The sequence below is a fragment of the Bipolaris maydis genome, assembly GCF_028858645.1.
Source record: "Bipolaris maydis strain C4 unplaced genomic scaffold PSV08scaffold_10, whole genome shotgun sequence".
Classification (NCBI taxonomy): domain Eukaryota; kingdom Fungi; phylum Ascomycota; class Dothideomycetes; order Pleosporales; family Pleosporaceae; genus Bipolaris; species Bipolaris maydis.
The window spans coordinates 1,272,167-1,293,051 of record NW_027093866.1 but is presented as its reverse complement, the minus strand read 5'-3'; the positions used below and the strand labels follow the sequence as shown (position 1 = coordinate 1,293,051).

Here is a 20,885-nt window from a genome sequence, read left to right as displayed (position 1 = left end):
CTCTCCCCGAGGCGACTCTAGGCATCTGTCCGCTCCTTTTCCCTTGCTCGTCGTTCCTTAATTCTTCTTCTTGGGTGTACTGGCTTCACTCGGTTCACCAACCAGACTCGCTCTCGACACCCACCACGCCATACGCCATCTTGTACGCACTCGCCCGAGCACCCATCGTCCTCGCGTCACGTTGCACATCGCCCTGCAATCTGCTCGCTGCCTGTGCTGATCCTCTCGCGTCAGTAGTAATCGCGCCCGCTCTTGTACCTCGAGAGCGCTTGTTTCGTCTTACGCCCATTGTGCCCGCGCCTGTAGCACCTCTGTCTCTCGTTGCCCAACCACGCTGCGCCCTGCTGCATCCTCGGCCCTGTCTCCGCATCCCGCCCTCCCAGTCTGACCTGCAGACCAACCACTGTCCTGCGCGTCCGTTGGCGACACCGGCTCTAGTTTTGTCCAGCCTCATTACCACACCTCTCTGCGCCACCAAGGCCAGCAAATCGCCTCGCCATGGCTCAAACAGCGATGCCACGGCACCGCGCTACACAGTCGCAGTCTGGCATTGGCGCGCCCCTGTACCAGCGTCGACATCAATCAAACGCCGGACCCATTGAGCTTATTCCTAACCCAGAGTTCTCGTTTCCCATGCGAGATCCAGACACCGTCTCCTCAGCGCCCGCGCCAGCAAACTCGCGACCAATGTCACTGCAAGCCTATCCGTCCGGCCGTAGAGGGTCGATGCCACACCACAGGCAAAAATCAATCAATGCCCTGCCAGACTTTTCCTTCAATCCTGCCGGAACACCAAAGCCTGCCAAAGAGCCCTCACCACCAGTGTCACCCAACACTCTGGGTGTGCCAATATCGCCCTCGAAGCCGTCTCACGGACACAAACGCGGAGGAAGCGAATTCATTGGCGGTGACATCCGGCCTGGAGGCACCGCGTTGAAAAGCAGCAGCCCTACCAAGGGCGAGGACGTTCTTCCTGCACCAAGCTCAACACTACGCCTAGGTCCTCCACCAGGCCGACGTGGACACGCTCACCGTCGTTCAGGTGCCGTTTCCTCTCATGACTTGACCTCGATTATGAGCCCCCCGGTAGCACCAGCTGGCAGCGCACCCAACACACCCTCTGAAGGCAACCCGTTTGCACCCGGTCACAAGTTCAACAGGTCGATTTCTCAACCCTCGCTGCGCGACCACAGGTCTGACGACGATCCGGCGCGGCCACCGTCCAGAGCACGAGTGACGTTCTCTGATAGAATCGAGACCATCCGTCCGCTCTCGACCATTTCCTCCGAGACAGAGACATCTCTGTCTACTCTCCGTGGACACTCTGCAGCAAACAGTCTTTCGTCAATTGTCAGCGGCAACGCTCCGGCACCTCCTCGAGCAGCACGCCCCTCGCTGAACACGGTTCAGGACGAAGATCGACCCAGCACAGCGGGCATGGTACTGGACAAGTTCATCAGCGGCAAACTGAACGGCGAGGTTCTTGAGCGCAAACGACCCGTCTCAGCAATCTCACTCACGCCATCTGCTGCTCCCACTCCCACTCCCAAAGCACAGGCCAAACGACGAAGTCTCTTCCACCACAAGGACACGCAAAAAGCCGATAACTCGTTTCCGACTCTTCCTACCAGCGCCTCTGACCCTGCTCTCTCCAAGTCTTTCGACGCAACCCTCCCCTCGCCCATGTCTGAGAACGACGAGTCTACAAAAGACTCTGGAAAGCCCAAATCCGCCTCCCGCAAGGGCAGCCACAAACCCCGTAAAGTCAAGTCTTGGGCAAACTCAATCATCACTCGCAAGGGAAAGCACGGCAAGAAGTCGAAAGCACGCTCCCCGACACCGCCACCCAATGCTATTATTGATGGTGACGAGTCGGATGAGTCAGAGGAAATTGACTTTGAGCCTAATTTTGATGACGATACGACTGTTACAATCGTATCCCCTAGTGAAACCCCTGCGGCTCAAATAACGGTAGATACCAGCTACGCGTCGTGGCAACCTCGTCCACTACAACGCGTCGACTCTGACATTATGAGCCCGGTTATCGACCTGGATGCCGCGCTTGGGCCCTTCAACACTCCCAACGGCTCTAGCCCCCGCATGAACCAGCGCGGATTTTCAGCACACCGACGAGCCATGCACAGTGCCAATGGCATTGCGCCTTCGCATCGAAGGACAGAAAGTGCACCGGAATTGGTGCCCTTTGAGAACCGATCATCTGTCATTGCGAACACTTCCCCCATGGCTGATGTCTTTGAAGAAGAGGAGCCTGAAGATGAATTGACCATCCCTGCAAAGCCTGCGAAGGCGACCAAGACAAGGCCAGCTACTGCAGACCCTTCAGAGCTCAAGATTTCGGTGGTGGAAGCCGATTCGAAACAAGAAGGGCCTGGAATCAACTGGACCTTCAAGGATGGACTTGGTCTTAACAGGAGGCCAAAAGCGCACAAGGTTGACTCTTCGGAGCCATTGTCTCCTCGGGCAACACCACCTGCTGATGACCGCACCGAGGACAATGTCCCATCACCACAGGAATCTGAGCCTGTCCAAGTAGTAGAAGACTACGAGGAGCCTCGAACATCATCCCTCACACATTCTTCCGATTCCACTGTTACCGCTCAAACAACCGAAGATACACCCAAGCAGCGCCAGCCTGTCATGAACTTGACACTTCCTCTTCACCAGCAGAGTATGATGACCCCCGACACGATCGCATCGTCCTTTTCGTCGCCAGACTATCGGTCCAGCCAAATTTTCGATACTGAGCGTAGAGGTACCGCGACCTCTTCAATGACCGATTACCCTGTCATGCCATCTCCTCGCTTTGGCGAACCTGGCCCAGAAGTCCGTATTTCTACAGAGGTGCCATCTTTGACATCTTCGCGGTCAACGATGACTAGTGCGATGCAGGGCGGTTTCCCACTCGTTAGCCCGCACCGATTCGGTGAACGCACGTCGTCTCTGTCGTCTGACCCTAGTGAGATGGAGTCTCGGCGCCGTAAGCGCTCCAGCATTGCGAGTCTGTCTCGTTTGATGGGCACTTCGTCCTCGAACAGCGAGCGCAGTAAGCTTTCTATTGAGCAGCGCCCGCAATCAGAACATCGGGAACCTTCTCGAGAAAAGAAGAAGAAGAATATCGGCAGCAGACTGAGAAAGTTCTTCCAGTATACCAGGGAACCTTCTCCATCCAAATCCTGAAACTACGTGTCTTCGCCCTCCACCCAACCAACAACGTGCAGCTGCTTCACACCAGCCGTCACCTGATACCACGATTTTATGGCCTCGCTCGAATGAGCTCGACACACCACCTTTCCCTCTCGCATGACCTCGGAGTTTAAACCAGCGAATGACTATTTAATGGCGCATAACACAGCTGTGATGCATGCGTACGCGAACTGGACTTTTTCGTTTCTTTTCTCTACTTTCCTTGACTGCGGCATATTTTCTTTGTATGAACATTGGAGGGGAACGGTATCTAGGGATCCTGTGGTTCGCATTTGGAGCATTGGAACTGAGACACAATCTATGGATACTTTGACTGGTCCTTTGTTTTTTTATTTCCTTTGTAGCGGCTTATGTTCACCGCTCCTCGACTTTCCTTAAAAATATCTAACCAACCAACAAAACGTATCAAATGGGCATCGGTTTGGCTATACTGCTACATTGCGGGTTCCCTTTACCACCACAACACAAATGCTCATTGGGATATCGAACGGCACGAATGGAGTTTCTTCTCCCTCTTCCCTTTTTTTCCTCTACAATCTTTTTTGATGAACTAGCAAGTAATATGCATATTGCTTGCGTTGGGGGGCAATCTTGAAAGTAGTGTACTTTTTGACACGGAAAGAAAGACCAGAAGGGAAAAAAAGGGCCAAATCTAGTTTAGACGAGTTTTTTGTAACCCTAGGAGATTAAAGCAGAAGCTGAATGAGAGAGAGAGAGTAAGAAAAATAGGAATCAAATTAAGAATTCGAACAGTAAACAAATTTTTCTTGGCTCAAATTAAACTTGCCGTGTCTCTGTCTTCTTCTCCATCCCGGGATTACCCCATTGCATACACGGTACTTGAAGTGTTTCACAATCTTCTTACATACTATCCTTCTTCTCCCGGTAACCTGGATAAGCTTCCTTTGCCGCTCTCTCTCTTTTACCGCCCACCCGCAACGCTATTCCATTTTACCCTATCTCCCTTGAAATACCGCGTACAAGTCTCGTCTTCGGAACGGTGGGACAAAACAGCGATAACCACCAGCCTTTCCCGGGATATTATCGTTCAATAGCATATAGAGCCATCGGAGACATGTAGCCTACAATACAACCACCCTCCCCCCCTTTAAGCCGAAAAGGAGCGTGTGTCACACAGAAATCCTTTGAATCCTTTTGGAAATGGGGGGAAATGGGAATGAAATGATTCTATTATTCCATGTACGCTTGTTCGTCCACTCTTTTTGTCCACCTTTTTTTTTTCCTCCTTCCTTCCCGCGGTAGTTACTACGTCAGGTAAGTAAAACGTTACTACATACGGGAAAATGTCCTAGTAATCCCCCCCCCCCCCCCCCACACACACACACGAGCTGTTGGCCAGTGTTTTTTTTTCCCCGATTTGTGCAACATGGAAGGGGGGGGGCCGTGGTTTGGTCCCACATGCAACACACACACATGTATGCGTAGTAGTCCGAGCGAGCCGCCGCCCGCCACCGCCGCCGAACACCGAATGCCGGTTGCATACGTAGTAGCAGTGCATATATATACATGTATGAAAGTGGGTAATTTTTTTTTAATTATCTGCAACCGCCTTACTTTTGCTCATCCCTTCCCCGGTGCGCAAATAAGAAACAAGGGGGGGGGGCTGTGTAGCTTATTGTAGTGAGATGGTTTTTTGAACGTCGGTGGAAGATGGGAATGTTTGCGAAGCGGGTTATGGGGTGTTTCTCAGGTAGATTAATAAAAATTTGATCATCGTTGCTTGACGTTAGCAAGATATTGGGGTAGGTAATTTCGTTTCTGGTGCGGTTCCTAAACTTGCTCTATTTTTCTTGGCTAGATACGCATAGTGTGAGAGATTAGAGATATGGGGATGTACTACAACGGGGGGCGGGGGTGTTTCCCTGTTATCTCTCCCCATGGATATTTTCTTTCCTTGCTATTTACTATTTACCCACATGGCACCATGTCTTTTTCTCTTATTCAATGCTTACGTAGCTCGACAGATTTGGCGGATTTTTTTTTTTTAAAAAAAAAACGAAGTGGTGAGATAGATTGGCGTGGCCGCTTCATTCCGTACGTATGGGCCTTGTTTACTACCGCCGCGCTCTGAGCGGGAATTCGGGGATCAAGGGCAAAGGGAAAAAAAACCCACACTGCTACTTAGAATCGCGAGCAGACACACAAAACCGCATATTCAATATTACATCTTTCTGCCCCTTCCCTGTTTCTGACGCGCCGCTCGGTCCGGCCGTTCGGTCAATCGGTCAATAACACAAAAAGACGATTTATGCTTGATCCATCGCCCCCCGCCCTGGCCCACCCACACACCCTCGACAGTTCCCGCCAAAGGAAGGGGGGTTGGTGGGGTTTTCCAAATTCAATTCCAGCGAAACCAAGCCCGAACCGGTTCCGTCGACATTGCAGGGATTGCCCCTTTTGGAGCCCACCCAATAGCGCCGATGAACTCGTTTTCGGCGCAACGTTACAATACATGGACAATCGTGTCGGTAAAACTCCTTATAGCAGATGGATGATATAGGGTCGATAGTTGATTTGAGATGGGGAAATAATAAACGTATGCGCCGTCGTCCCACTCTTCCCCCTTGCCGTGTTTGGATTTCATTGGAACATACTACGCACGTAGGTGTACTAAGGGGGAAGTAGTGCGCACGCGCACAACCTTCCACAGAGAATATTATTCCGTGATTGTGTTTTTTTGCGAATTAGAAGTTGAATTTCCCAACCTCCTCTCCTTCGTTTTCGTGTTCTTTTTTCTTCTTCTTACGTACGTTTGCCCGGCCCCCGTTTGCTGGGAAGACGGGGACAAGGGGGGGACGTAAACGGCAGATTCAAGATACCAGATGTGCCGTATGTCAGCGGCGTTTTACGATAGAAGGGAAGAAGGAAAAGAAAAAAAAGGTTCGAAACTAGTCGTATTCCTTCGTACCGCGAGCTTCCGCACCCAAAGTCGCGGGTAGGATCTTACTGTATTGGGGGTGGGGATGTTGGCCTGAACCGAACGTGGTTATATGTTTCAGGAAAGTGGTGTGTGTGTGTGTGGATTGAGGCTGAGGCTTACACACTATTCCTTACGTGTGTGTGTATGTGCGTGCGTGAGTTTGGGCTGATGCTATAAGTTGTCGGTACGAGCCGTTGATCTCGCTTACGTACGAGTTGGGCTGAGACGACGACGTCGGCGATGACGAAGTGGGTGGTGCGTGGGTGGGTTTGCATAATCGATCGGTGCAAAATATGCGCTCCTCGGGGCTAGTGTACGTGTAATCATCATAACTTGGTCGTAGCATTAGAGTTTTAAGCTTATGCACGTGGTGAAGGGATGTGTGTGAGCATCACGATGAGGCCAAGTAATAGGAAAAGCAAGCAGTGTTTGCTTTGCCGTGGTTATTTTTACCTTGCCTCTATTTTTTGAGGTTTGAGTTTCAGGCACTGAGTTTCAGGGCATTGGGTTTTGGACTTTGGTGTGGTGGGTAATTTTCTTTCGTATCTCACGTAATCGTGTATGTGGAGTAGATACAAAGTACTCGCTTGCGTAGTCTAGTCTATCCGCAACGACAATCGTATGGTCTAGATCGGAATTTACTAAGAGAGTTTTGCAATCTTGAACACCTCGAGGCTATTGATGTATATGGTAACCAAAGATGGTGATCGTTTGATTGCATTGGGTGCCAGTGACAAGGCCGACATTGCTACCGTACTTACAGTCCGAAGATCAGCAGTCAGTAAGATTGGCAGATACGGCACTACCATGTCGCTTAGAAGAACGCCCAAGATACCAAGATGATGCCCAGCTTTGACAACCGTCAAAGAGTATACCCAATGCCATGGGGCTTTTGACTTTGATAGTGAGAAAGTACAAACACTCCGTACGGCAGAGTAAGTTTTCCGACCAATAAGCGATTATGCGCAGCAATTCTGGTACGATTTCAACACGCAGTCTTGATAAACGTAAGTGTGTCATCATTTCCATGTAATCAGTGTACTCTTTGAAGAAACCATCTCCTCAAAATAATGCGTGTTATCAACAGCGTTTTATGTGCAACCTCGTATTGGCATGATGTGAATGACTAGATTATTGAATGTGATGGCTGAACTATGCACCACTTGGTTTGTTGGCATGACTCAGATGATTTATAAGGAACAGCTCGTACGAGGTAGTTCATAGGGACGGCTCGGGCGAATTGGCTTGGGCAACACGGCTCGGATGAAATAACAGATACAGAGGAGCTATACGGATGTTATACACTTTGCATATGCCGTTACAATGTGCTTCGATTGTCCTTTTCTTGCAATCTCAGTGCGATATCTGCGGTGCGCGGACTCATGTCATGTCCAGATCCCTTGTCGTAACCATCATCACCTGTCTACATGAGATGCATGTCCGCTTAGCAGAGGAGCTGCTAGCATCCGCTATCAGTATAGAAATTCGAATCACTACCTTTCTGTAAGCCAGATATCCAAGCTATTAATTATGCGAGAGGAGGTTGTTGTACAGAAACTGACGTGTTCTGAGTATGCGGAGATGAAAGAGATGTGATCCTAGCCCGGGATGTGGATATTGGTCTCTGGCGCGTATTTGAAAATGGTATCTCAGTGGTTGAGATGTTTTCGCTTGTGGGAGATGATTGGATTACTCTTTTGCTAGGCGATACCAGTCGGTGGCTGTCGTCCAACAGTGATACCAGAGATCACAATTTCAGCCCGTATGTAGCGTTGACATGTAACCTGTTCCACTTAACTACTTTAGTAATAGAATGATATTTGTTATATGATTACAGGTTCAAACAATCATTTCATCCGCAAGCAACACCTTTTGCTGTTAACTAGACACTACAGGGTGCAAGAAATGGAATATAAATGGTGCTGGTGAGTAGGGGGTTGATCGGCACCATCAGTGTTGGAAACTGCGAATGTTCTTCAATTATCGCTTCAGTAAACGGCGATTGACGTTAAAGGCTAGTGTGAAGGATATCTAAATACACATAATGGTATACCCCACATCACATATACCCATGTTGTAGTGCTACATCACCACAAGAACAATTTCTATTTGTAAAAAAAAGTAATAGCATACTGAATTCATCACTAAAAGCACAATCTCACGAAGCTGTGAATGTTAGAGTAGCAATATAATCAATGTATTCTAATTCTTCACTTCTCGTAGTACACATTCAAAACATGGATTGAACTTTTATAATGATCCCCTATTCATTTTCATAACTACATAAGAAGCCCTCATCTCGCTCATTTCTTCTCCTTGCAAATCACCATCCCTACTTCCAATATCATCACCTCTACATATCATTTCTCTCACTCGGTCACATTCATTTCAACCATACCCATAAAGTCGCACTCGGAATACCTCCAAACCCAAGAAAATCTTTCCAGCATGTCCAAGGACCAAAAGGACAAGAACAAGGGACTGAATTGCAGTGTATGCGGAGGAAATCTAGTCTCCTCGAACCTGGGTAATGGGGGAAAGGGATTGAATTGTAAGGGATGTGGTATTTTCAGTGGGGCTTAGAAGAAGAAGGTAGTTGGATCTCGGGAAGAAAGACTGTAAATGAAACGCTGAATAGACAGTGTCTGTATATCATAAACTTTCAATAAATACGTCAAATCATATACATACTTAATATTTACATACATACTACACCAAGCCTATGCATCCCGTAACTCTGCAACAGCAAAGTATCCCTTATTCTCCACTACACCTCTATCCTTTACCACAGCTGTATACTTGACTACCCATTGCGGTTCCACATCCCCTTTCAATCCCTCCTCATTTCCTTCGCCGGCTAAGACACCAGAGCCGTTTTCACCGGCACCCAGTATCTGCCTGAGCGTTCCCCTTGGCAGGATATTCGTGCAGTCGTTATGTGTCAGCAACTCAATCTGCTGCTGTTTCGCATACAAGATAAGTGGCTTGGGCACAACACAGCAATCCCTCACATTGATCTGATTGACACTCGGTTTAACATTCGTGCGTTCAAGGAAGCGTGTCAGGCGCGCGACACCGAATTCCGCAATGCCGAGTTTCGAGACGAGGCCCTCTGACTGCAGTTTCTCGAGCGCGTGCCATGTTTTTATCATAGTCTCGAGATCCTCTGGGGGTACACCGGCGTCTAGACAATCACCGGCGGTGTTTTCAGATGTAGATTGGGCTGCGGAAGGAGGAGAAGGAGGGTCGTCGTCTTCAAAGTCGGATTCTTCGTCATCGGCGTCAAAGGATATGCCTGGGAAGCTGACGATTAAGAGGTCTATTGAGGATGTTCCTAGCTCCTTGAGGACGAGTTCTATGGCTTCCCTTGTTTGAGCGCAGCGTCGATCGGCAGGTATGTTTGGGAGGTAGAACAGTTTGACTGTAATGTCGTAGGACTCTCGGGGCTCAGTCAGCGGCGAGGGGGTATGTGTGGGTACGTATAGCGCGGAGTCGGTCGCGGTCGTCCATGTGCGGTGGTTTGGTTTTGAGGGTGGTGGGGAGGATTGGTGGGCGGAGAAGTTTGCGCGCAGCGAGGATGTGAGCTCAGTGTTTGACTTTTCGAATAGTGGACGTCGTATGACGGACGGTCCGCCAGACATGATATTCCTGGTGTTGTTAGATTTGACAGTAGACAAATATGGGGCGGTCGTACGAGGTCGAGAGTATGAGCTTCATGGCTGCTGTTTGTAGGGTGCAGGTTTCTTGGTGAAGAAGATGGTATATTTAAGTCTCTTCCCCGGATTTTGTGGTGGTATATGGTTAGAAGGGCCTTAGAGGGAAGGTTGCAATGCGCTCAATGTTTGTCAGCCAGTGGGGCGTGTTTCAAAAAAGGTTGCGCCTAGGACGCTATAGCGCGGTTGACTAGAACAGCGAAGACGAGGAAGATATGAGGAGGGCGATTTGATGTATGCGACAAGACTATTGGCGCATCAAGTTCATAATATGCGTGTCTGTATGTCGGTCTTGAGGCGAAAGCAGCGGTGGGGAATATGGTCGAGGGCGCATTGACGTCTCAAGAGTCGCGGGGCTGGCCTGTGACCGCCGATCGCCCAAGTTGCACCTTTCCCAGGCCACGGCACTACTACAGTAGCCACTCCTCTCCACCTCACACGACATCATGACAATCAAGTATGATAACGCCTACACACTCTTGTTATATGCAGTGCATTAACTGACAATCCATTTAGATATCTCATTCTGCTCTCGCGGCAGGGCAAAGTGGTTGGTCCCCCACCCCAGAATGCAAAGCTCCCCCTGCTGATGCTCCTACGTAGCGTCTAGCCAAATGGTTCACCACGCTGGCACCCAAGGAAAAGGCAAAGATAGTCAAGGACGTCTCGCAGCTTGTCCTTGCCCGCCGCACCCGCATGTGCAACTTTCTCGAGTATAAGGGTCAGTATGCCCCTGGAAGATAGTGTCTTTGCTCGACTCACAAGCATGCAGATACAAAGGTCGTCTACCGCCGCTACGCCTCGCTCTTCTTCATCGCCGGATGCGACGCGACCGACAATGAGCTGATTACGCTCGAAATCGTCCATCGCTATGTCGAGCAGATGGACAAGTACTATGGCAACGTCTGCGAGCTTGACATCATTTTCAACTTCCAAAAGGCTTACTTCATTCTCGACGAGCTCCTGCTTGCCGGCGAGATGCAGGAGAGCAGCAAGAAGAACGTACTGCGGTGTATAGGACAGCAAGACAGCCTCGAGGACATGGAGGTGAGTGAAGTGTGATGCGTCTCCGGTCCGCTTCGCTACACCCAGAGCGCCGCCTGGCTGACGCGCCTGTCGTCCAGACTGAGGACGACATTGTTACCAAGATCATGTAAAGCCGTCTACGGAACATTGAATCACATACACTCGGCCTGGCTGCTGTTCCTGCCTCGTCCCATTAGCCCTCACTGACCGTGCCTTCGGCCTCCAGGATGATGTTGTCAGTGCCGAAACCTTCAGAGACCGGCTCCGCGAGCAGGGCATCATGTGAGAGGCCAGATGTACATTCGCGTACAGGACCTTGATTCACGGCGTCAATCATCGGGAAAATGGTGGGGCTTTGTTTGGGAATACGGCAACGACACGGTTCATGCCACAGACACACTTCAAGGACAGGCGTTACGGCGATACGATACCACACGGCGCGGGGAGTCGGGTTATTGGAGAACGCACCACCTGCCATCCTGCCTTGTAGAGCGGATGGCGGTGGCTGTACTCTATCTACTACAATCAAACACGTCCGACTGGCGGGCTTTGCTCGACACAGCTAGGTCTTACACAAGTGGTTTACTGAGCTCGAACGTGATCATACATCATGCCATCGAGACTTCTGCCCTTGGCATTGTTGCTCGTTCTCTTCTGTTATCCTTTTCTTGTTGCTTCACTAAACCTAACCACCTAGCAACAGACATTGTCCCTATCTGGCTACCAATTGCGCATCTGCACCTTGTGACAGCAGTCGGTTCGGATCAATTCCTGGTCCTTTTACCCAGAACCCTGCCAGGCACATATGAAATGACACATTGCCGAACCCAGTGGGGTTCTTTTACCAGGCAATTGACCTGTCCTAGTTCACATGCTCGTTCGACTTCAGATGACACATTACGTACTCGCGCAACATTGCGCATTGCCGGCACCCAACTGACATTGGCGCTCAACACCAGTCGCCTCTCACCAGTTACCCATCTGGTCTTATCAGCCGCTGTTGTTGGTTGAGGACCTGGGCTTGTATGAACCAATCAGGAATGTTAACCCGACACACATGCCCTTGTTAGCTCGGCGACACCGCCAAGCTGATCACCGCTGTCTCCGCAATCGCGACCACGTTGTAACAGCGACACCTCACACCACAGTTCCGCTCACGCTATACACATGTCCACCGCCTGCTAGATGACTGTCTGGCCGAACAACAGTACTCTCTCCTCTCTGCAGCCAGCCTAGAGTCGTGTCTACTCGTTGTATCGGTTCGCGCAGGCCATCCCTCCCGAACACACCACCGCCCGCAACCAGCAGCCACTGCGCGCTGAACCCCTATCCTCCTCTCGACATCAAAAACCAACTCGGAAATTACATCCACATACGTTCTGATTGAAAATAACCCGGAATTGGCACGATGAAGGTGGGTAGTTGATGCGACAAGACTCCGGTGATGGTGGTGGTGATGATGTAGCTGATCCGGTGACGCAGTACCTCGACCTGTGCGCCCTCCACGAGGTCAATCTTGCCCTCAACTTCGACACCCAAGATACCGCCATCATTGGCGGATGCGATCTATGGACTGTAAAGGCAGCTGGGAGTGACAAGAAATTATACAAGCGCATTGAGAAGACGCTGGAAGAGCGACACAAGGACCTGCTATCAGCGGTTGCGGGGCTGTCAGAGCAGTCCGCTGCGCAATTCGCTGACCAACTCGACATTTCCAGAGATACCCCTTTTGGCACCTTCAGCGAGGCCGCAAACCGTCACACCTTTGCCTATCTTATTGCAACGCTCAATGCGACACACATTGACTACGACTTTGCAAACACACTGAACCCCGACGAGTTCCGCCGCGAAACCATGCACAGTTTCATGCACAAAATCGATACGACCATGTACTACCTGCGGCCCCAGGTGTATTCGGCCGGGCTCCCCGCAGGCGCCGTCACCCCGCTCGGCTCGCCGATATGGAGCCCCCGCTCATGGCAGCTCGTTGACAGCGAGATGGATATGTCGAGTTGCGAATACTATGCCTGGGAGCCGTCAGATGATCCTTTTGCCGATGATGGTGCAATCTGGAGTCATCACTTCTTCCTCTACAACAAGGAGCGCAAGCGAGTCGCCTACTTTTACCTACGTGGTGTATCGGCACTCTCCAACTCGCCTAGTGTCGCCATGTCGCTCATGTCCAAGTTCAAAGCATCCAAATACGAATCTTCAGCCAATGCGGGCAGCAGGAAGCGTGCCGAGTACTGGCTGGGAGCTCGTGCTAAAAAGGGACTCGAGGCGTATGGCGATAGCGATGAGCTCGACAACATGGTGATTGATCACCCGGGCGAGGTCGTCGATGCTGAAGAGGAGCAATACATCCCTGCGAGAGAAATGAGCATGGATGCCGACTACTACTATGAGAGCGAGGGAGACAGCGACGTTGAATCACTCGTTGGCAGGGAGAGGACCGTGAGCAAAGTACGGACAATGAGTGAGGGTGTTGTGGAGAGGATGGAGCTCTGAGATGCCCATTATCCACTCCACCACATTTGCCAGCTCGAGAAGGTCAAGTAGCGATGACTAACCGGCACTCAACATGTCGGAATAGCCTCACTATTTCCTTTTGGCCTCTCCTTTTTTCTTCTCACAGCACTGTTGGTGTCTTTACTCTTTGAGTAAAGGTCTCCAATGTTTTCTGTTTGTTCGTTTCTCGTTTCCTTTGCGTTTTTCACCCATCTCTTCACCGGCTCGTGAGAAGACGAACCCATGAGAACTGACAACAAGGGCTTTTACGCTCGGTGCGAGCGACGCGTTTCAAATGCCTTTTTTCTTCCAGTCTGCATAATTCGTCTGAGCCTTGAGATACCCCATTCCCTTTTTTTTAGTTTGTCATTTTTTTCGTCCTGCTTTCTATGTACTTGTTAGGCTTCTTTTCTTTCTTCTCTCAATGTTTGGTTGTGCGCAATGAGTTTCTGCGTAATGGATGGGGGTGGATTCAGGGTGGGAGGGATGGAGGGAGATGTTTATGTGTGACGATGGATATGACTGGGATGACGGCGTGTAAGGGAAACTGTGTCTTTGTTTAGTTTATGTATACGGAAATGTGATACTGATACTGTTATTGCAAGTCTCAAATCAACGTGTGGTCTTAGTTGCAGGAAGCCTTTTTGTTGACGCAGCATGTGGCATGTGTTTTCATGAGGATACGTACTAACTGCAATTTAATGCCACTTCTTATGAATCAAGACAATGTGCGTTGCCCTTTGTTAGACTGTTGGAATTACTACGGTTGGCATGCCAGCGTTTAGTGATCGACTACTCGAAACAATCATATTTTCCTACTGTTTACACGGTCTCGATATCCAACTAGCAGATGTAAAGGCGATTGGATTTCGTCACGGTTATGGATTAGAATGCACGATGTTCACATATATGGATTTCCACCGTCCAATCTCCCATGTTGTATCTAGGATTTTCATTTATAATTTAATCGTGTACCTATCCATATTTCCTTCCTTTCTTCTCTTCTGTTGAACAAAAACTAGGATGACGTTATCTTTTGATCAAGAAGTCTGAAGTTATTTGTGAAAAAAAAGAAAGAGATACAGAGAATCGATCCTCCCAAGCCCTGTTGTGATCTCTGAAGAACACATTATCGACAATCAATTGACTGGATTTTTTTCTTTTGGAGAATTATGGGATGCTGTCGTAACACAAAGATTTTAAATCTCATCTCCCTTCTAAAAACATGTTCGTCTTTCACTGTTACCCATATCTATGTCTATCCAGAACATCACGATAAGAATCTCCAATATCTTCCTTTGAAATAACCCCAAGATTTAGAACGCTAGGACCAAAAGAATACACACGTAATGTCAAATCATCACCAGCTTCCCCCTTCCCTATCTACCCGAGATCATCATCGCGAGAACACTGTGAATAACATCCACAGCCCCCCCCCCCCCCCCCCCAACCAGATTCCGAACCAGCAAATCACTCCAACATCAACTCATCTTACATCTACTTAAACGGAATGTTCCCACCCCCTCGCGTATAAGCGTTTTTTTCCAAGGTGGAAGCTAGACAAAGCCACATCCGTGAGATAGTCCCCTCGCTTCCCTGGTCTCCCTCTCGTGCCCTCATTCCTCCCAACCCCCCCACACCCCTGTTCCTCAAGCCAAAAAAAAAGTACCACCGCAGTCTCACCTTTCCGTCTGGCCACCTACTCCCTGCATCATCAATCTCACAGCATCTCGATGGAAGAGAAAGAAGAAAGCTGGGGAAAAAAAAATCACGCATACGGAATTAGGGGACCCGCCGTGAACCGATGAATATAGTTTCTCTTTGTTTGATCTTTTGACTCCATTTTCCATGTGATATCCACCCGCGCTTGCTACGTTGGAAAGAAACCGGGGAGGGGGAAGGCCACCTGTGATTCTTTGTCCAGATTGCCAAAACCCGGTGGTGTGGCACAACAACTGAGGGAAAGGGGAATTCATGAGGCTGATGATGATGATGATGGAGCGAATGGCAGAAATCGGGGTGTCGCCGCCCGGTCACCCAAAAAAAAAACCCCCCTGTAACGTAAGCAGGTGTTTTGCACCGCTGACCTTTCTCTTTAACGGTAACTAACTAAAAACTAGTAGCAATCATCTCGATACAAGCCCCCTGTCATATGGTCGATACGACCAAAAAAAAACAGGGCTTAGTTGGTCCGAAATGATAATAGTAAAAACATAAAACGGTTGCTTGCAAGCGAGGGTGTTTACTTGCCGTTCAAATTATGTCTTGAACTCTTACTTGCTTTCGTTTAGCCTCCATGCCGGGGCTGTTGCCGAATGAAGGACGACTGCGAAGGCAAGGAAAAAAAAGAGGTGTTTACGTCAGCCGACATACGTAACCTCGTGGCGGTTCGCCAAGAGAAGCGTTTTTTGTGTATGGCATGGCGGCAAGGGGACTGCGGACTGCGGTTGCTGAGTGGGCTTAGTAGTAAGACCGGCTTGGTTAGAAGACGTCATTCGCACTCGAGGTCTTCTTCATTCTTGTTTGCTAATAGAAAAAAAAAACAGTATGATTATTGCCACTGCTTATCGGCCGTAGAAACACGGGGCAGATACAGGAAAAAGGCGTGGCGAGACGAGTTGTTGGAAAAATGGAGCCGTGACACGTTGGGCGCCGGGTGTAGGACGGTCATTCAACAGTATCAAGGGCCAAAACAAAAAGGGCTGAGCATAACCGCAAGCAGAAAAAAACCCACACTTCAGAAACAGGCCCACATGGCTAGGGATCCTCGGGAAACGGTTAGTACGTGGCCATCTGCCGCTGTTGAGCCGTGGATTTGTCTCTTCCTAGTATAGATTGAGTGGGTACCTTGTAGTGGAGATCTCCCATGGTGGAGGGAGGTGGCGCGTGTAGGAGCCAACGGGGCTTCTGCCGACAATGGTAGCATTGCTTTGTTGGGTCTGCAGGTTAGCACCGATGTTCCCGTACGCCGCCGCCTTGGTTGAAAAGTAAAAAAAAAAAAATATTGTAAGGATGGAGTGTGGGCCTTCGAGAACGGAAGGGCTCCAAGGGCGACATTCAGCCGTTGTAGAAATGCTACGGTGAATGGGGTCCGTGAACTGGAAGCGGCTATAGTATACTATGACCAATAGCGTGTTGAAGAGAAAAACAAAACAAAAGGACTTTTTCTGCAGGTTAGCTAAGCCGCAGAGACGGTTCAAGTACCAGTAGTAGTGGTTTTTTGTTTTGTTCTTCTCTCTTCTTTTCCTTGCACAGTGACAATTTCTTTACTCATGACAGCTAGTCACGCTGTTGTGAAACCATGGGACCTGGTCTTCATTACCGAGCCGAGCGTGTGTATCAAAAAAGAGGCAATTACCGATGTGCCTGGATTCTAGGCAAAAGCCCCGATGGAGATGACAAGCCAAGGAAAACGTGCTAAGTGATGATTTTCCCACCCAATGTTTGGTACCGTGAACCCTATCTCGGACCCGGGTGATTGCAAGCCCGGCAGCTAATCCAAAAAAAGAAATGTGACAAGTACCGCAGCCTTCCGGACTTAAGCCAAGTTACATGAACCGGCTCACGCGGAAGATAGGGAGCTGTTTCAACCTATCGGAGAATAGCAACCATAGGGTAAGCGGTAGAGCTCTATTGTCTAGGGTTTTGCTGGAGGGTTAACAAGTGCCGCCAACGGACTGAAGATCAGCTGCTATCCGCAACGGTTTGCGTGGCGCAATGTGGTGATGGTGCTGACTCGTTGCGATGTGGCAAGCACGGCAGGAAGAAACGGGAATGACTTGTCAAACATGCTCCAACAGCTTCAAAGAGTTGGGGAGCTCCAGTTACGTAGCAGTAGTGGGTCGTAATTGGAGGCGGCGAGGTACGCACCTGGCATGCACGTGAGACGCAGACTACTGCACCTTGGCTTAGCTTCATTGGCGCGTCAATATTCACCAGATCTAGCTATCCTGGTGCTTGTGCAGCGTGTCGGGTGCTCGGCGTCAGCATCTTGTGCGTTATATTTGGGCTCTTAACACTGAGGTCCAGATGGCTGTTGTGGAGGTGGACTGGCGGCTGCAGTTTCCAGTTTGCTGCCATTGCGGGCCATTGTCCTCTGCTTGAATATAGCCGGATGAGATGGTTGCCACTACGGGGTGGATGCACTCTACTATGCAGCGGGTGCAGAGAGAGCAAGAGCGATATGTCGACAGTGTGTACAGCGACAAGCTTGGTATTCGTGCTAACGTGTATGTACGTTGTCCAACGGGTTATGCTTGTTGTCCTAGGAAGCCGGATTTCGCTCCTGTTGCTCCGAACAGCAACCTGCGCCTTGCTGCGCCTTGCTGCGCCTGCACGTAACGCCTCACACTTCCCTGCGTTCAATAGCATGATAGGCGGAGCTGGATGGCGCAAGTCGTGGCGGTTCGCATACCTCTAGATCCAGCGCGAGCGGCAAAGCGTCTGGGGAAGTGCATCGGGATTGCTCCATACAGCTACCCGGCCAGCCGTTGGACAGCAGGGTGAAGGAAGCAGGCGTTCGTCATCAAGTAGCTGCACGTACTGGCATGTCGGTCGACATCATATCTGCGAGCGGTGCTGTAAGTAGAGGTCCCGAGTGTTTCACAAGAGAGGCACGTCATTTGTATGCGTGCAGTGGAACACGGTATGGTCGCAATGCAACAGCAGCGAAAACGACAAGAGCAGTGGGGAGGCGCTATTGGATTGGTGGATGCAAACATGGCAGGGAGGGCGATGCGATACACATCGAGGCCAGTATGAACAGGATGTATCACGTGATGGGGGGGCTGTTGCCGGACCAATGGTTGGGCGGTCATTAGTGTGGCTGCAATGGTATCACTCTGCTTAGGCGAACCAAGTTGCATTGTTGTTGCCAGGGTGTTGTGTGGGCCAGTGGACTTTGCGTCCTGCAAGCTCGCTCAGGATATGGCTAGAGAGGTAAATTGTGGATGGAGGCTGGGGGCGTGCAAGCAAGGAGGCGCAGGGAGGGATGCTGTGTAGTGCCTAGTAAGTACATAAGTACTTGGGAAAGGATGTGTGTGTGGATCGAGTGGCATGTGGAGTCAGCAGCGGAAGATCACGTGGTTGCGGACGGCTAGCGACGATCCGCATTCGACGCTGGACAAGGCTGGCATTGCTTGCGCATGCAGCAGTTCACGCTCCGCCAGGCTTGTTTCTTCTACAATCCTTCGATTGACGTAAATGGCTTCGCGACGGGCTGTCGGACAGCTCCACCAGGGCGCTGTCGGGTGCAGATCTGCCACGAGCGAGGCCTTTGTCGATTGCCACTGCAACGTCAGAGGGCTCGGCCGGGCAGGGCTCTGCAGCATCGACGAGCGTGAATTGCAACGGCGACATGGCAGCCCGGGACTGGAGCTTCGGCATGGGGCCAAAGCGAGGCTAGGGCAGGCGCAGCAGCAGGATGCCGTCATGCGCAAGGCAGCGGAGGGAGAGCAGACATGTACCATGTGCACATGTACGGTATGGATGTAGGTAGGTTGGAAGCGTCAGTACATTGGCCTGCACACACACACCCACACACACACACACACACACACACACACACACACACACAGGACAGGAGCCGGGCGCGATGGGGCATGTCAGGGTCCGGGCCAGCCCAAGGTCAGGTGCAGAGGCATGCCCGCGTAATGGGGGCAGGCCGTGGCAGAGGGAGGGCGGGCGGCAGCGAGTGAGAGCGTGCAGGCCGTGGTCATGCGGCGCCATGAGTGGCCGGACGTTCAGGCGGCCCATGGGACCCATGCGACAGCCTAGTGGCGGCGCTAGCGGTCACTTTACCCCAGATGTTGCCGCATCCGGCTAGTGCGCATCGCTGCCGCCGTCCGAGCGCTGCAGGCTTGACCTCGAATTCCTGGGGAAGAGTGCGGGAGTCGTAGTCGCAGTCGCAGTCGCAGTCGCAGCCACGTTCGCAGTCGCAGCCACGTCTCACCGATGTCAGCCTACGCGGCTGTCCGTATTGCACACACCCAGGTCGAGAGCGCTGCCGTCGCCCAGCGTAGCGCGCTGTCAGGTCGCTGCCCGCCGCCATGGCTAGCCGCTGGACGGCAGCAGAGACGTGGGCCGCGTATATGCAAGACCCGTCGCCCGCCTGGCTCGCCGACAGGCTCTTGAAACCCGCATCTCAGCATCGGTTTTTGGCCCGCAGGCAACTCCCAGCAGCAGCGTCGTCTGGCTGGCCTCCGCGACCGATGCTGCTACACTGCTTACTTGGACACATGTACACGAGGACATGGGCAATATGCCGCCGGCCTCTTGTAGGACGCGGCCAATTTATTCTCGTCGCAGGCGAGATGAAACCGAGCGAGGGCACACGCTCCACGGCGATACATACATCCATACATGTATACATACATACATGCTCCTTAGATTACGCCATGTACATACTTGCAGTACCTATATACATACATATATACGCACATGGATGTATGTTTCCAGCGGGATGCGTACATGCGTACACACATACATACATACTTGGAGCAAGTAGGTACATATCGAATACATACATCCGAACCGAGCCCGCAGCAGTGGACGACCCGCGGCGCAGGCCATGCATGGCGGTGGTGCCAAGCGGCAGGCCAAAAGGCGACTTGTCAAGGCCGTGCTGCCGATCGCACCCGCACATCACTGCCCATCGAGGCCGGCAGGAGACAGCAGGAGGCTGTACGAGTGGGCGGCGGAGGCACTCCGGACCAGGCCCCTGCGGCAGAAACGCCGTTTGCTGGGGGATCCACTGCATATGTACTGTACTGTATGTACGTAGGAGCCCTGATGCTTGCAGGGCCCGTCCAACGACCTCCTGGCTTTGCTGGCCAGTGGCAGAGCACGCTGCCCGCTTAGCCTGCGCGCGCCGTATCCTCTGCGCTTCTGCTTACCACGGCCTACTGTACTATAATGCCGCCTGCCTCGTTGCTGCCGCCGCCCATAGCTTCCAGCCCTCCCAAGTGACATTGCACGGCCTGCTGTCCCTTCTTGCTCCTCGCCTTCGTTTCTCCCTCGTCCACAACCCTTGCACCCCCCCGTCCCACGAACGCTGGCCTGTGCTCAATTCCCCAGACTCGGCGCCTCTACCTGTCACCCGTGCCCGGCCAATCGCCCCCAGCTCGCCCAATTGCTCTCGTCGGGTCCCAAGCTTGTGTCTGCGTTGTAATCTAGCCTCTTGGGCCCTACCAGCACAAACCCGCCTGCGCGCCCTCCAGCCCTCTGTCCTCTGCGAGTCCGCTCACTCACTCACGCACCCTTACATCAACGCTGGACCCTCGTGCGCTGCCTGCTACCACTCGCCTACTGTCCCTTGCCAGCGCCGCCCTCCACCGCACCGCCCTCAACTCACACCACCACGTCCAGCGGCGTTATTCCTCTACAGCCGACCTATGTACGGACCGGCCAAGCTCCAGCCAACCCATCGCCTCCTTGCATCTTCTTTTCGGCCAACTTAGCCTTGCTCTGCTTGC

The 20,885-nt window shown here is 51.3% G+C and overlaps 3 protein-coding genes across 3 annotated transcripts; 2 read left to right on the top strand and 1 right to left on the bottom strand.

Annotated features, from left to right (window-relative positions):
• Nucleotides 1-280: 280 nt before the first annotated feature.
• On the top strand, nucleotides 281-3,387 carry PSV08DRAFT_6908 (uncharacterized protein). Its single transcript, XM_014227628.2, has one exon. The coding sequence runs from the start codon at nucleotides 499-501 to the stop codon at nucleotides 3,196-3,198; it is 2,700 nt and encodes an 899-aa protein (XP_014083103.1). The 5' UTR covers nucleotides 281-498; the 3' UTR covers nucleotides 3,199-3,387.
• A 5,499-nt stretch (nucleotides 3,388-8,886) lies between these two features.
• Nucleotides 8,887-9,883, bottom strand: PSV08DRAFT_353605 (uncharacterized protein; the record flags this gene model as incomplete). The annotated part of the gene is made up of 2 exons (XM_014227629.1): nucleotides 8,887-9,814; nucleotides 9,861-9,883. 2 exons carry the CDS (start codon nucleotides 9,881-9,883, stop codon nucleotides 8,887-8,889), a joined length of 951 nt encoding a protein of 316 aa, XP_014083104.1.
• A 507-nt stretch (nucleotides 9,884-10,390) lies between these two features.
• PSV08DRAFT_183500 (clathrin adaptor complex small chain-domain-containing protein) lies at nucleotides 10,391-13,413 on the top strand (the record flags this gene model as incomplete). Its single annotated transcript, XM_014227630.2, has 4 exons — nucleotides 10,391-10,429; nucleotides 10,483-10,600; nucleotides 10,652-10,926; nucleotides 12,388-13,413. Coding segments are annotated over 4 exons (1,458 nt in total), but the record flags the coding sequence as incomplete, so codon positions are not given.
• Between the last annotated feature and the right edge of the window lie 7,472 nt (nucleotides 13,414-20,885).

Excerpts from the sequence above, each read along its gene's own strand:
- PSV08DRAFT_6908 (XM_014227628.2), top strand. The coding sequence starts at position 499 with ATGGCTCAAACAGCGATGCCACGGCACCGCGCTACACAGTCGCAGTCT.